This window comes from Mesocricetus auratus, unplaced genomic scaffold, assembly GCF_017639785.1.
Source record: "Mesocricetus auratus isolate SY011 unplaced genomic scaffold, BCM_Maur_2.0 Super-Scaffold_100014, whole genome shotgun sequence".
Taxonomy (NCBI): Eukaryota; Metazoa; Chordata; class Mammalia; order Rodentia; family Cricetidae; genus Mesocricetus; species Mesocricetus auratus.
In genome coordinates, this window is record NW_024429197.1 from 14,617,829 (window position 1) to 14,633,153 (window position 15,325).

At 47.7% G+C, this 15,325-nt stretch overlaps 1 protein-coding gene across 3 annotated transcripts in view; it reads right to left on the reverse strand.

Annotated features, from left to right (window-relative positions):
• The window catches only part of Csmd2 (CUB and Sushi multiple domains 2), a 558,343-nt gene that overhangs the window by 103,251 nt on the left and 439,767 nt on the right, over positions 1–15,325 (reverse strand). For all 3 annotated transcript variants that reach the window (XM_040756596.1, XM_040756595.1, XM_040756597.1), the window contains 3 exons: positions 14,008–14,199; positions 9,038–9,176; positions 5,184–5,371 (listed from right to left, as the gene is read on the reverse strand). In XM_040756596.1, coding sequence (XP_040612530.1) covers positions 5,184–5,371; positions 9,038–9,176; positions 14,008–14,199 — 519 coding nt within the window. The remainder of the gene's footprint in view (positions 1–5,183; positions 5,372–9,037; positions 9,177–14,007; positions 14,200–15,325) is intronic.

Sequence of the window (15,325 nt, forward strand, 5' to 3'; positions counted from 1 at the left end):
TTTTGATTTTATTCATCCCAACCCTAACTTCTCCCAGATTCACCTCCTCAATGCTCCAATTTCATGTCCTCTTTTTTTATTGACTAACCTATGACCCCAATCTATGTACTCCAGTATATATACATACATGGGGTCATCCACTAAAGTATGGTTGGCTCACTCGGAGACTTATCCTTAAAGGAAACTGACTCTTCTTCAACCAGAAGTCACTAATTGTCCCTGGGTCCCACTGAGGGGTGGGAACTCATGAACGTCTTCCCACTCTATGCTAGAATGATGACTGGCTGATTTGCGCTTTTCAATGTTCCCCTGTCTGAGCAAGTTTCTCAAATTAGGCTTTCTCTCTGGAAGAATCTGTGATAATGTGCATTATATTTTCTGTGTAGGTTGGGCAATGGCATCTATTTCCAGTGACTTCCAAACTCCTGGAGGCTGGGAGACAATTATCTAGTCTTCTTGTATCCTTAGAAACTACCACAGAACTAAGTCCAGGGCTTGCCATGTGTGGCATAGAGAATAGGCCTGCTAACCGATTGCTAGATTGTCTGGTTAAATACCGAGAGGCGTGGCCAGCCAAGAAGCTCATCGGTAGTTCCCACTCCAGAATCCATTGTGTATTCATATTCACTCACATTTAGAAGAGGATGGGTGCTATCACACTAATAACAACAATGACAGCCCCGCACATTGGAATATCACTGTGTCATTCTCAAAGCCCTTCCAGATCTGTCATCTCATCTGTGTCCTCAACAGGCAGAGCCAGGTACATTCACACTCAAGAGCTATGTGAAGAATGTGATGATCAGAGAAGCAGAATGGGTCCCCAAGCCATTCAGCTGGTGACAGATGAAATGAGGACCAGAAACAGATCTGCAGCTGGCCAGAGTTTGGCTGTAAATAATAAAACAGGATGACTGAAACATCACCATCATGGTCATAAATAAAACCCAAGCTGCCCAGAGCAGCGAAACAGAAACAGCTTCTCTCTGGTCTTCATGGGTGAGTTCTATTCCTGATCTTTCTAAGAACAAAATCCTGGAACAATAGTCAAAAAGTGAAGAAGATGCATAAATATGATATTGGTGGCATCTGGAGTGAAATTTTGGGGTTATTTTATACAGAAGAACACAGTTCAGAGAAGTTAGCGTCACTGAGACTTGACTTGGGGCTCAAAGGGCTCTGCAAGGCCTATCTTTTTCTCGATGTCCTCGGTCATTGGGGTGTGCCCCTCAATTTGGCAAGGCTTATATAATAGAAAGACCGAGAGACAGGGAAATTAGGGTACAGATAAAAACATGAATGAAGAGAAGAATAAATAAGAACAATGTCCAGGATGACATAGCAGTGGGGTGAGCAGAGCAGCTGCAGATATTCCAGATTGGCTCTAAGCTTTAGTTAGAACAGTGGAAAGTCAGGCTGGGGTGATGGCTCAGCTAGTAAAGTGTTTCTGAACAAGCATGAGGATTTGAGTTCAATCCCCAGATCCCACATAAAAGGGCTGGGCATGGTGGTGCACACCTACGATCTCAGCACTGGAGAGATGAAGAAAGGAGAATCCCTGGAGCTCAATGGGCAGACAGTGTGGTGGACAAGTCAGTGAGAGACCCTGTCTCAAAAAACAAGATGGAGAGAGATGCCGGACATCTACTGATTGTCTCCACATGTGTACACACAGTATACATGTGTGTCTATAGACACACATGTGCACATTCATGGTCATGTAGAGAGAGTACACACACACACACACACACACACACACACACACACACACCAGAGTGTATGATTATTCTGGATGGGAATGTGGATAATTGTGGATAGATGACCTCTGACTGGTTCTCGAAGAAGAGAGGTGTCATGCTAGTGTTAATGGTAAGCTTGACAGTCACCTGAGAGATGGACCTCTAGGTGTGCCTGGGTAATCATCTTGATTCAGCTAACTGAGGTGGAAAGATCTGCCCTCTGTGGAATCCTGGGCTACAGACATGGAAAATGGAATTGTGCAGTAGTATGCTCCTACTTTCCATTTTCTGACTGTGGATGTGATTTGACCAGCTGCTTCAAACTCTTGCCATGTTGCCTTCCCCGCTGTGATGGTTTGCACCCTTGAATCGGGAGTCAGAGCAAACCCTTTCTCCTTGCTCTCATTAGCATATTTTTCATAGCAACAGGAAAAGAACTAAGACAAGAGAACAAGATGATGTCCATTCCCCAGGCCTGCTCCTGTGGCAAGAATACTACTGGGAACACAGCCTGCATTCCATGCTCTGCGCATCTTCTAGAACTGCACATGTCAAGTGAAAGGCATCAAACCAGTCGGTGGATAAGAAATACCAGAAAGCACTGACAGTTGATAAACATGGACTAGGTGACAATCCTGGTTAGCGTTATTTGTGAACACATATGCGGTATTCCCAGGGGCCACCATAAAGGTTTAATTAAAGGACAATTTACAAGGTGACTGAAGCCATACACTATGCAAGAGGGAAATGTGAGCCAGAAACACTTTACTTTTAACTGGTAACATGAATCTGTTTGTGCATACAGACTGATGAGGTCTGGTTGAACTTAGATGATAGTAAGAGGAAGAGAATAGGATCTCTAGAGTATCTGGTACGTTCTGGGCATTAGGCCAATACATCATTCTTTTACACACACACACACACACACACACACACACACAGAGTCTTTGAATCTTAACCCTCTGCAACATAATTTTTATTGGTCCTATGTCATAGGTGATGTTCTAGAAGATAACTAGATAACTTGATAACTTGCCAAGTTCACAAATCAAGGGGGAAATAGAGCTCAGATTTGGGTAATGCTGTCTGGGAAAACTAAGGAAGAAGATAAAGTCAGAAGAGGGATAATGGGGTAGAAAAATGTGTGGAGTGTCTGGGAGCCCAGAACACTGTCTTCACTATTAACAACCTGTGAATAGTGCAGGGCATTTGATACATGCCAGGTACTGTGTCAATGACTTTAATGCACAGGATCATTGAGCTTTGTAGCTTTGCTTTGAAGGAATTTTCCTGCCATTATTTTATAAATGAAGAAATGAGAGGTTAAATAACCTACCTAAGGTCACCCAATTGCTAAGTAGTGAACATGAACTTAATTCAGTTAACTGGCAGGCTATGCTCTTGGTCAGGCAAGGACCTTGGCCGGTCCTTGTGAGGTTTTATTGACACATAGTTGTGCATATTTTTTTCTGTTTTGCCCATGGCTGCTTTAGCTCTCCAAGGGCAGAGCTGAGTGTCTATAAAAAACAGACCTAAAATACATATGCATGTGTGTGGTGTATGCACATTTGCATGTGGCATATGGTCATGTCTGTGCTCGGTGTATGCACATTTGTGTGTGGCATATGTACACATTTGTGCGTAGTGTATGCACATTTGTGTGTGGCATATGTACACATTTGTGCATAGTGTATGCACATTTGCGTGTGGCATATGTACACATTTGTGCATAGTGTGTGCACATTTGCGTTTGGCATATGTACACATTTGTGTGTAGTGTATGCACATTAGTTTGTGGTGTATGTATACACTGGTGTGTAGTGTGTGCACATTTGCATGTGGCATATGTATACACTGGTGTGTGAGTGTACACCAGAAGAAGACATGTGGTGTCCCACTCTACCACTTTGCACCTTAGTCTCTCGAGGTGCAGTCTCTTGCTGATGGTTAAGCTAGGCTGGCATCTAGGCAAGCTTTAGCATGCCTCCTGTCTCTGTCCCTTACTGCACAGGGGTCACAAGTGGGTGGGTGGCTATGCCTAGTTTTTAAGGTGGATACTGGGATCTGAACTGAGATCCTTATACTTGCTCTCCATATGTTTTTACCCACTGGGTCATCTCTTCTGCTCCCTGGTTTTTTTATGTGGATGCTTGGGATCCAAACACAGGTCTTTGCATCTGCCAGTGCTTTACTGACTGAGTTATCTCCACATCGAATCCTGCCATTCCCCAAGCGAGGTTTCAACAAGTGCATATGCTGATTCCTTTAAGTTTTTGTCTATGGCGACTTGAGCCCTACAAGGACAGAGCTGAGAACCTATGACAGTGAAATATTTATTATCTAATATATGTGTTATCTATAAGAAAACTCCCCACAATTCCTCCTTTTGACCTCTCCGTTATTCATTGACCTAATTCCAAAATTCAATGGCAGTACATGAATGGGAGAGCCAGAAGGATAACAAGATGCCATCAGTATGTATCAGATGGTAACCAGTCTATGACAAAGTGCCAGCCCCCAAGCACTAGTACCCTAGATTTTCACAGGCTGTTCCATGTGGGGTGAGATAGTTTGGCTACATACCCAAAGTTTGTCACGTGGTATTTGGTGTGATAATGTTGAGGTGCTGGTGAAACCCTTAAGAAGTGGCATCTCCTGGGGGGTGGTCAGGTCACAGGGGCTCTGTCTTTGTAAAGGATTAAGGCAATTCTAAGGGTGCCTTAGTTATAGTGGGTGGTTATAGGAACAGCCTTGCTCCCACATCCTTCCAGCTTCCTAACTACCTGTTTGGCCATGTAATCTCTGATGCATGAGTTCCCTCCACTGTGGTGCTGCTCTCTCTATCACTGAGTAGCTCAGAAGAGGTCAACCAGAAGGCCAGACCCAATCTTGGACTTTCAGCCTAAAACTATGAGCCAGATAATCTTTTTGTCTTTAACAAGTACCAAGTCTCAGGGATTTGTTATAGCAACAGAAGATGGAGTAAGGCATGATCAGTTTCCCAAGATGGTGTGAGGCTCTGGCTGTGTTCTAGAGGGAGACTGAGATTCAACATGAACCCCTACAATGTAGGGAATGACCTGGAAGGCATCAGCTGATGGGTATCAAGGGAAAGTACAATGCTGAAGTAGAGTTAGGAATGGCCCTTACAGAGAAGGGGAAAAGAGAAATAGAGATTTGAAAACAGAAGTAGGATGCCAAAAGAAAGCTAGTACCAGACTTTCTTAGCCCTGAGGTATGTGAATATAAGAGACTAAGCCATGGTGGCAGCAGGGGGTGGATGTGGGGGAGGGTGTGGAAGGGTCCACAGGGAAGACATACTCTTTAAGGGACCTGCAGGCTCCCTGTGGTGTAGCCTCTCTCCCTCCCTTCTGTACCACATTGCTCCTCCTTTGTTGGGCCCGCTGGCCCTACCCTTGGAATTCTCTAACACCAGGCCCTTACCTGTATAGTCAATAACGAAGCCAGCATTGCTCACAGATGCATCACTGCGAAAGGCGAGGAAGAGGCTGTTGCTGCTGCTTTCAATGCGGCCTGGGAGCTGTGAGCCATAGAAGCTTCCTATGAGAGGGCTGAGAGAGTCCCGTCCATCATAGATGTGAAGAAAATCATAGCCAGGCTCCAAGTTAAATCTGGAGAACAAAAACAGCCCATCCCCACCCCAGTAAGGTCAAATAGGCTTTCGCTGGGGCCTCCCAGAAAGTAAGCCCATCATCCCATGGGATCTGTGCCTGAAGTCTGAAGAGATAAGGCCCTGGTGACTTTCCAGTCAGGAAGATGATACTAAATGTAGTTTGGGGCACTGGTGGCACATTCTAGTCTGAGTGTTCTCAATTCTGTAGCCAAAGACCTCAGGTTTTGTTCATGCAGGAGGGAAAGCTAGTTGCCAACTCCAGACATGAAGGGGCGAAACTGGCAGGTCTGAACCCAGAGCTCTTAACCGACTCAGGTGCTCTGCTGTCATGCTAGCTTGCACTGACTTTCATAAGAGTACAGAGCTACCCAGGGAACAATCTCCATCAGGGACCTGACACCATGAAAACCCTAGTTTTCTCCTTCTATCTCATGCCAGCCATGGAACTCTTCAGTATCTGCCACAACTTGGGTCCTATCAACACCTTTAGATTTGTCTCTCAGAGCTATCCTGCCCCAAGTATGGGATGAAAAGCCATTCTAAAAAAAACTTTCTTAGTTTAGCAAATTGAGAACTGGAGTTCATGGATGTAATTTATTCCCCTAAGGCACCTAGCAGGAGCATCTAAGCTTTTGATGACATAATTGTTGTCATCTACAACTATGTCAGGCCACATTCGTAGCTATTGTGGGACACATGAGGCCCATAGGCTGCAAGCTGACCATATCTGCCTAGAGTGGAAAATGACAGACATAGAGAAGTGACGTCTTAGCATTTGTCATGCCCTGATGGGGTGTTGTGTTAACTGGCTCACTGCCCTTGGAACTCCATGTGGTCTATCTGATAACTCAATGTGGACCAGCTCACTGATGCATGATTCTGCTCTCAAGCATGTGTCCAATAAAGGCAATTTATACCAAGTCAAGTGTAAAAAAGATGAAAATAATAGAGAAGTAAATGTGTTTTCAGAAAACAGATTTCTGATGCAAAGGCACTCATGCCCAGGAACCGATGGGAACACTGGGATGTACCTACCATTTTTATGGATTGCGAATGAAGCGGCCCTTATACCCTACGAGTGGTGTGGAGAGGGGGCCTCAATCAGGCTCCAACAAGAGGGTGAGGTAATTAGGGAAACAGAGTGGGAGTCTAGGAAGCAGATGTGTGTCCTCTATCCATGGAATCTTCCCACTCTGGTGTTGACTGCAAGACTGTCTCCTATTTCTGGGTGACATGGTCTTCTTGCCCTGGAAACTATCCATTCTTTCAAAAGTCTCCAGGGAAAGTCTCTGGCTGAGTCTGTCTTGGTCATGAATTGTGGAATGACCTCATTTTCCCCTGTAATTTGAGACAATTTCACATTGTGTCCCAGTCTGGCCTTCTGCTCTTGACCTCCTTGCTATCCTGCTTCAGAGCTGGGGATACAGGCATGAGCCACCATGTGCCAGCGGAAGCAGCATTTTTCTTCCTGTACCTGTCTGCCCCTACCTTCTTCATGTCATTGGATTTTTATCTGAGCCCTCTTCAGATGTGTCTGGCGCCAAGGATGGGGGCATGCTAGACACGTGCCTTGTCTTCCAGAAGCAGCTGGTACTGGAAGAAGCAGCAGAGGGTCTTCCAGCGTAATGTTCACGACATTGGTAGATTGCTGTGTGCTGCTGTAGCTCACTGAGAAGCTGACTCTCAAAGTGGAGCTGCATCCCCCACTCCCACATTTCAGATCCTAGCATCCCCCCCAAGCCCCTTATGCAGGAATTAGCAGCCATCCCCTAACTCTGTGATGGGGAGGGCAAAACAGCTCGAGAGTAAAAAGCCAGGGAGTAAAATCACTGTGTCCTTGATAATCACTAGAAGGCAAGCCATTTTCAACTGAAGCCACTATTGTTTATCCTATGTTGCAAAAGTGCTTACAGTGGGGAAGAGAAGGCAGAAGTCTGTCCACTCAAGCTCACAGTCATGGGATGCTCACCCACTGGGCAAAAGCTCACAGTCATGGGACACTCATCCATGGAACAAAAGCTGGAGCGAAAGCTCACTTGGAACTTCATCTGCTTCAGCCTCCTCAGTTGGTTTCTGCTGGGTGCTGTGAGTGTCTTATTTGAAGATGCTATCACTACCCGTTGCTCTTTCTTCTTTCACTTGAATAATACCTCACCACTTCTGGACACTATGCTCTGTCTGGGACAGGCTCTGCTGGGAACTCCAGGTAGCTGCCTTAAATGGGTTTCCCAGTTGATTTCTGTTGGCTGCTTTGAGTGCCTGATTTGATGACAATTTGCTCGCTCACTCATTATTTATTCTTTTGTATTGGCTTGCTGTATGCTTAATAAATTTACTCATTTAAAACCAAAATCATGCTACAGTAGGTCACCCTCCTGACTGTACAGAATGGCCAGTAGTGTATAATATAAGGTCCATAATATGTATAGTCTCCAGGGAGGGAGTCACTCAGGCTTTCATGGTGGTCCAGCCTGAGATTATTCTGGGGAAGAAGATGACTCTCAGCAATGAGACAAGAAGGTAAAAAAGTAAGTCACTAGGAGGCAGAAGCAGGGGTGAGGCTACAGGGCATGGCAGAGTCTTTTGAGTTCAGGAAGCCACCTGAGTTTCAGTCTGACCGGAGCCCTGGCCACAGGATGGATGGTGGCCAGCTTGGAGAAGCCAAATTCAGAAATTCAGAATGATGTACAAGCAGGATAGATTTATTAAAGAATGAAAAAAATAAGGGACCTGTTTGTTTCTTTGCTTTTAAGTTGCCCATAAGAGAGTACCTTGGAAGGCTACATGGGGCCAAGTGATCAATGTGAAGACTAGGTCCTCATTGTGAGGCAAGATAAAGGCTCAAGCCAGGCACGAGTAGGATGAAGACTTGTGGGAGTTCACTGGCATGTGCACATACATTTGGTGGTCATCTTAGGGCACTGTTCCTCAAAGGGCTGTTCACCTTGCTTTTTGAGACAATTTCTCACCAGCCTGGAGTTTGCCAAGCAGGCTAGGCTAGGAGCCCCCGGGAGCTGCCTATCTCTGCCTCCCCAGTGCCGGGATTACAAGCATGTGCCACCATTTCCAGCCTTTTAAATTCAGAGCCCTAGGCTTGTAGGGCAAACACTGACTGGGCCATCTCCCCAGCCCATGCTGGAGGTTTTTTGCTTGTTTGTTTTCATCAGAAATGTTCCTAATGGGACTGCTGGGCAGCACCCAGGCCTTAGTGGCCTTGGGTGCCCCTGGAGGGAGGAAGCAGGGAGAGATAGGGCAGATCTACCGAGACTTGCTTGTGAATGGGATGGGAGTGGGGGCAGGAGTGCAGGGGTTAGGTGGGAGGGCCATGAAGACCTGCAAGGCATCAGGATGGAGGGAGGCCCTGGGGAGAGGGCACGCAATGGGGGAAGGGAAAGGGGGCCCAGATGGGGCTCTTCCTGATTTTATTAGCTTCAGAAGTGTAAGAGAAAATGTTAGCTGCTTCAGAAACTATTGAAAGGATTCTGTAGACACCGGGCCAATGGTACAGAGAAGACAGTCAATGCTGACACTGGACACCCCGCCCATCTCGGGCTCTGTCTCCATCTCCTTGAAACTGAGAACTCTGTCACACACCTGTGTGTACTCACCTGAACACCCTAGCTTCTCGAAACCCTTGGTCTCCCACCCTGGGAAAGGTACATACATGTTAAATACCAGGGCGATGACGTAGTCTGGAGAGACGGTCACTTTCCAGTCACACTCCTTGCCTGGTGGGTAGGGTTCTGGGTAGTTTGGTGACAGGATGACTCCTGATGGTCCAGTTAGGTCTCCTCCGCAAGGAGCTGAGGCGAGAAGAAGGTAAGGGTAAGGTTATCCCCTTTACCTGGTCACTTAAAAATAGGTCATTTTATATTGTGTACATTTCACCTCTATACATAATAACAATATTATTACTGTCATTGTTGAGATAGGGCCTTTGTGTAGGCCAGGTTGGTCTCTAATTTGCCACATAGTGAAGGATGACTTTGAATTCCTGATTTTCCTGCCTCTACCTCCCAGGTGCAAACCACCAAGTACAGGTGGTTTTGCCACCACATCTAATTTGAAATGATGCTGGGGATTGTGCATGCTAGACAATCACTCCATCGACTAAGCTACATCTTCAGTTCTCAACAAATTATTATTTTTTTTTTGGTTTTTCGAGACAGGGTTTCTCTGTATTGTTTTGGAGGCTATCGGTCCAGCCTGGCCTCGAACTCACAGAGATCTGCCTGCCTCTGCCTCCCAAGTGCTGGGATCAAAGGCGTGTGCCACCACCGCCCAGCTTCAGCAAATTATTTTTAAATAAACACCTGGCTCTTCCTGACTGTGACCTTAGGGAGAGCACCTAACCTCTCCGGGCTTGCATATTTTTCATTTGTGGTAAAAAGAGGTGATGTCTCCCCTGGGGCGGGCAGTGTCTGTGATGTTTAGTGTAGAGAGGTTTCATGGTCAAAATGGTGTCATCGTTGTCTGTCAGGCATATTTACTACTTGGCATCTTCCCACTGCCTTGTGTCCAGAATTCAGGAGAACCTCATGGGTATTCACTGCATCTTCCATGATACAGGCTATCACAGGAAACAGAAAACACCATCATGATTGCCTGCCAAGCACTGCTGGTCTCCTTGGCTGCCAGTTCTGTGGGCATCTTCTTGGAGCCAGATGCTTTCCAGCTTTTCAAACTAAGGATGAGTATGCACCTCATCAGGACCAGTGCGCTACAATTCCTCAGGAGCCCACAGTGTCCACCCTCTTCTGATGGGCTTCCCAACAGATGGGAGGAGAAGGTGGCCAGGGACCCACCGAAGCTACTTTCCTAGGAGCATTCTTCAGTCTCTGCAGGTCCCAGAAAGCTCCCTGCATCCTGGGCCAGCTATGATACAGGGCACTGAGTAGAGCAGATGCTAGGATCATAAGGAGTCAAGAGCAGAAGGCTGGTAGAGACTGGTTGATGGCTTCAATTGGAAACCAAGGGCACTACCAAATTCAGTAATGGATGGGGGGGGCCTATTAGAGCATAGGGAGATGGAAGAGGTGACCAGAAGACCCAGGAGAGGAATGACATTGCAGGGGGGAGTGTGAGGGGGCCAAAGGGTGGACTAAGGCATGGCTCCTGGCTTGTACCAGAGCTGAGCTGTTGCACTGCTTAGCAAACTGCTGATCTGACCACAAGGGTGCCTAAAAAAAGGCAAAGTGCCCAGCTGGGCTACAGAGGCCGTAGCATGGCTGAATTTTAGCCTGGAGGACTCATGAAGAGGGTATCTTCTCCATGGAAAGACGCATCCTATAAACCATGTTGAGTTCAGAAACACTTGAGCAGGACATGTGACCTCAGATGAAGTGTTCACTCATTCAGTCTCATTGACAGTTCATTCAGTGAGGTTGGGAGTGAGGATGGAGGGTACTCTCTGGATTATATACAAAGAGGAATCAGGCCCAGAGAGGTGAATGGAGGGTACTCTCTGGATTATACAAAGAGGAAACGGAGGCCCAGAGAGGTGAAGTAAGTTCACCTTGTCATTCTAAGACTCGAGCCTGCATTTCCTGGCTCCATAGTTTGCCTCCTTCTCTGGAGTATGGGATAGCCTCCAAACTGTTGGCGGTTCTGAGAGAGAATAGTGTCCTCCATGACAGGCCCACAGGAGAGACACTGGCATGGAGTTTTCCCTAGCGATCTCCCTTGTTTTCTCTCTTTTATGGAACTTTTGCCTGAGCACAGGGGTGGGCAGGGGCCAACTGGGGACAGATGAGGGACACAGGGGAACTCAGTAAGCTACGATGCCAAGTCGGGGCAGGAACCAGTTGCTGACAGCTCTGGATGTTGAGGAGTGAGCATGGTGAAAGGCATCGGTCTGGTGTCACATAGTCCTGGGGACAAAAGTATGACAGTGTTGCTCTTTAGCTGTGTGAATTTGGACATGTCCTTCCCTTCTCTGAGTCTCCAAATGCGTATTTTTAATGATGCTGATGATGATAATGATGATGGTGGTGTTTTCTACTTTACAGTGTTGACTGGGCATGCTTCTAAGTGTAGGATAGATACTACCCATTTCTTGTTTTACAGGTAAAGGAAATAAAGGCACAAAAAGTTTGAGTCTCTTGTGTGAGGTCACACAGCTGATTGCGGTGAAGCCAGACTTGAACTCAGGAAGTCAAAATCCAGAGCCAGAGCTCTAGGCTCATGTACTGATTTCACTGTGATTATGGCTAGCCTGGCATCCACCCCAGATGATGCTTGACAAATATTTGCTTTCTTTCTTTGTTTCTCTCCTGTACGACAGGGCCATGAAGGCTAGCTAGCTCCATTCGTGGCAGACTGCCAAGGAGCTGGAAATGAGGGGCTTATCACTGGGATTTCCAATCTGTTTGTGAGAAGAGGCAAAGGCATTTATTCTGTAGCCCAAGGAACACTCCCCGAGGCTGCATGTGGAAGAATGCGAAATGAAAGCTGAATTAACCTCACTGCCCCTCTCGGTGCCCAGCTGTAGCCCATCAGCTCAGCCCAGCCCAGCACAGGCCTTCTCTAGAGCATGCAGGACTTATTTTTCTGGGAAGCATACTACAGGGCCATACCTCAGGGAATAGAGGACTTCGAAGGTGGCCATGGAGGCCTCTGGATGCTCTCCAGAAGAAACATCCCTGCTCCCCGCAATGAAATTTCAGCTCAAGGAAGGGAAGGGACCCCAAGGATTTGAAATAGGAAACAAAGAAAGGGAATTGGGGCCAAAAAGGAAAGGAGACAACATTTGATGAGATGAGGGCTAGGTGTGTTGTTTCTCTGCAACGCCACAAGGGAAATATGTATTTTCCCTCCAGGGTGAGGACTCCAGGCTGAGTTGAACAACTTCCCCGAGGCCACTGAGCCCGTGGATGCAGATCGTCACCTGCAGTTGGGTCTGATTGTGCCTGCGAAACTGCTTCCCAGCACTGGCCTGGCTCCAGGGCCCTCTTTGGTTGGTGAACACAGCTAATCCCACTTCCACCAAGGAAATTTATTCAGTGTCTTCTTCTTTCAGCACCAGGCCCCAGAGACAGGACCAGCAAAGGTAAGGCCCCAGGGGTCAGGATGGCACTCCCACAGAACCCTTCCAGTGTGAGCACGGTTGGGAGAGGTCACAGTATGTCCCCTAAAGCTGTCTGTAGAAGGGATGGGGCATGGGTGTTGGGAAATTGACAGGCTTTGTGCTTAGCCTGGTGTGGGCGGGAATCTTGGCTCTTGTGTTTCTTAGCGTTGCGATTTGGGGCAAGATATCCAAATTTGTCTATTTCAGTTTCTGTAGCTATAATGAGGGAACGGTGCTAAATTCAGAGAGCTGTAGGGAAAAGCTAAATGGGGTTATCTTAGCAAATGTCTAGTGTGAGGCCGGCACATGTACAGCCATGAGTTCTCTACTCTTCTGAGTCCACCTGCCACCCACCCACAGGCAACAACTGAGTTCATCATTTTACCCAGGGGTAAAAGAGACACAAATATGTGAGGACCTGTGGATGTGAGCACCTGTGGCATGTGAACACCTGGGGTATGTGAGCACCTGGGGCATGTGAACATCTGGGGCATGTGAGCACCTGTGGCATGTGAACACCTGGGGCATGTGAGCACCTGGGGCATGTGAACATCTGGGGCATGTGAGCACCTGTGGCATGTGAACACCTGGGGTATGTGAACACCTGGGGTATGTGAGCACCTGGGGCATGTGAGCACCTGGGGTATGTGAGCACCTGGGGTATGTGAGCACCTGGGGCATGTGAGCACCTGTGGCATGTGAGCACCTGGAGTATGTGAGCACCTGGGGTATGTGAGCACCTGGGGTATGTGAACACCTGGGGCATGTGAACACCTGGGGCATGTGAACACCTGTGGCATGTGAGCACCTGGGGCATGTGAGCACCTGAGGCATGTGAGCACCTGTGGATGTGAGCACCTGGGGCATGTGAACACCTGGGGCATGTGAACACCTGTGGCATGTGAACACCTGGGGTATGTGAGCACCTGGGGTATGTGAGCACCTGGGGGTTGGCATCTCTCTTTCTGCCTTTCCTTCTACCTCTCCCTTCATGTCTCCTCACCCACTTGTCTCAGGTAACTGAAGGTGGGATTATGGAGCTGCCTTCCTTTGTAAGCAACATGACCTTGAGCCTTTTTTTAAAGAGCCTTCATCTGTTGAATGGGGAGATTTTTAAGACAAAGGGCAGATCTCAGGAACCCCAGTCCAGCCAGTCAGCAATCCCTTAGGAGAGGGGAAACAAATGTCTTTCCTTTTGCTTATGGAATCTGCTTGCTATCTTCTGGCCTGGGGTAACCTACCCATCCAACCTAGACAGATGGGCCAGAGGCAAAGGGACAGGCCTGCTTTTGCTCAAAACTCTGTGAGATAAGTTTTGAAAGTGCAACATTGGTAGTGGAGTGTGTGTGTGTGTGTGTGTGTGTGTGTGTGTGTGTGTGTGTGTATGCATGCATGCCTGTGAGTGTGGTAGGAAAACTGGAAAACTAGAAAACTAGTTTTCTCTACCATTCCTCTCTTCTAAAACTCCTGGCCCAGGCTCAAAAGGCAGCTGCCTCCTGGGTGGAGAAGCCTGGTGCCCACAACCCCAAGACTGGAGGGAGGAGCAGAAGGCTGCAGCTGCTCTGTACCGATGCATGTGGGCGGGCTGGGCTGCCAGAAGAATCTGTTCTCGATCTTTACACAGCTGATCTCCGCGCTTCCCTGCAGCGCATAGCCTGGGTCACATTGGAACACCGTGGAGTCACCAGCTTCCCAGCTGTCGCCACTCCGACTCCCATTCTGTGGGACTCCAGGATCATTGCAGGATGTTGCTGTAGACACTGAGGCAAGAACACAGAAGAGGGAGCGGGGCTGATTTAGTGTCATGGCTTGGCAGCAGAGCTGACATCACTGCTCTTGCTGAGGACCACCACTGCTGCTGCCATCGGCTGTAGCAACACCACCATCTTTCTTGGCTCTCCCTTCCCCGCCTCTAGCACCGTGTGGGGCCGTTGCATCCACCAGTGTGTCCCACCGGTACCACTGTCATCATTGGACTAATACCTCACTGTGACCATCATTCATGTAGCACACTGGCTCTCAATCTGTGGGTCCCGGCCCCTCACAGGGGCCGCATATCAGATATTTACATTACGATTCATAACAGTAGAAAATTACAGTTGTGGTTGGGCATCACCACACCATGAGGAACTATAGTTGCAGCATTAGGAAAGTTGAGAACCACTGATCTAGCAGGAGGTGTAAATTTTAAGCCTGGCTGTATGGTTGTGATGGCAGAAATGAATTCCATTTACAAATTCAAACACTGTTACACAGACAAAGCTTTGCTATCTCATTTCAACACCATGGATCTAAGTCGAAGGGTTTGGGAAGGATTTAGAGCTGACCTGCTAGGGTGCTGAGTAGTTTCTTACATGGGACACAGGGAATCTGCTGGGTCAGGCCTCTTACTATGTAAAACTAGACATGGCTCCTGTACTGCATTCAGGCAAACATCAGATATTTGTAGCCAACATCAGAACAGAGCTCAAAATCAACATAGGTAGCTCGGCTGTATTAAAAACTCAGAAGGGGGGCAGGACAGATGACTTGGTGCTGAAAGCCCAAAGGCCAGACAACCCTTGGAAAAGCTGTGAGGGCATGGCAGATGGCCTGTGGTCCCAGCACTTGGGAAGTAGACACAAGGGATGTCAGAGACAAGCTGGTTAGCTACACTGGCTGAATTAGGGAGTCTTGGGCACAGGATTCCCAGGAAACAAAACAAAGCATGACCCAGGAAGACTCCTGTGGTGGTCTGAATAGGTATGGCCCCAAAGACTTGTGTTTGAATGCCTGGCCCATAGGGAGTGGCGCTATTAGGAGGTGTGGCCTCGTTGGAGGAAGTGCGTCTCTGTGGAGGCAGGCTTTGAGGTCTCATATATGCTCAAGCCACACTCAGTGTGGCAA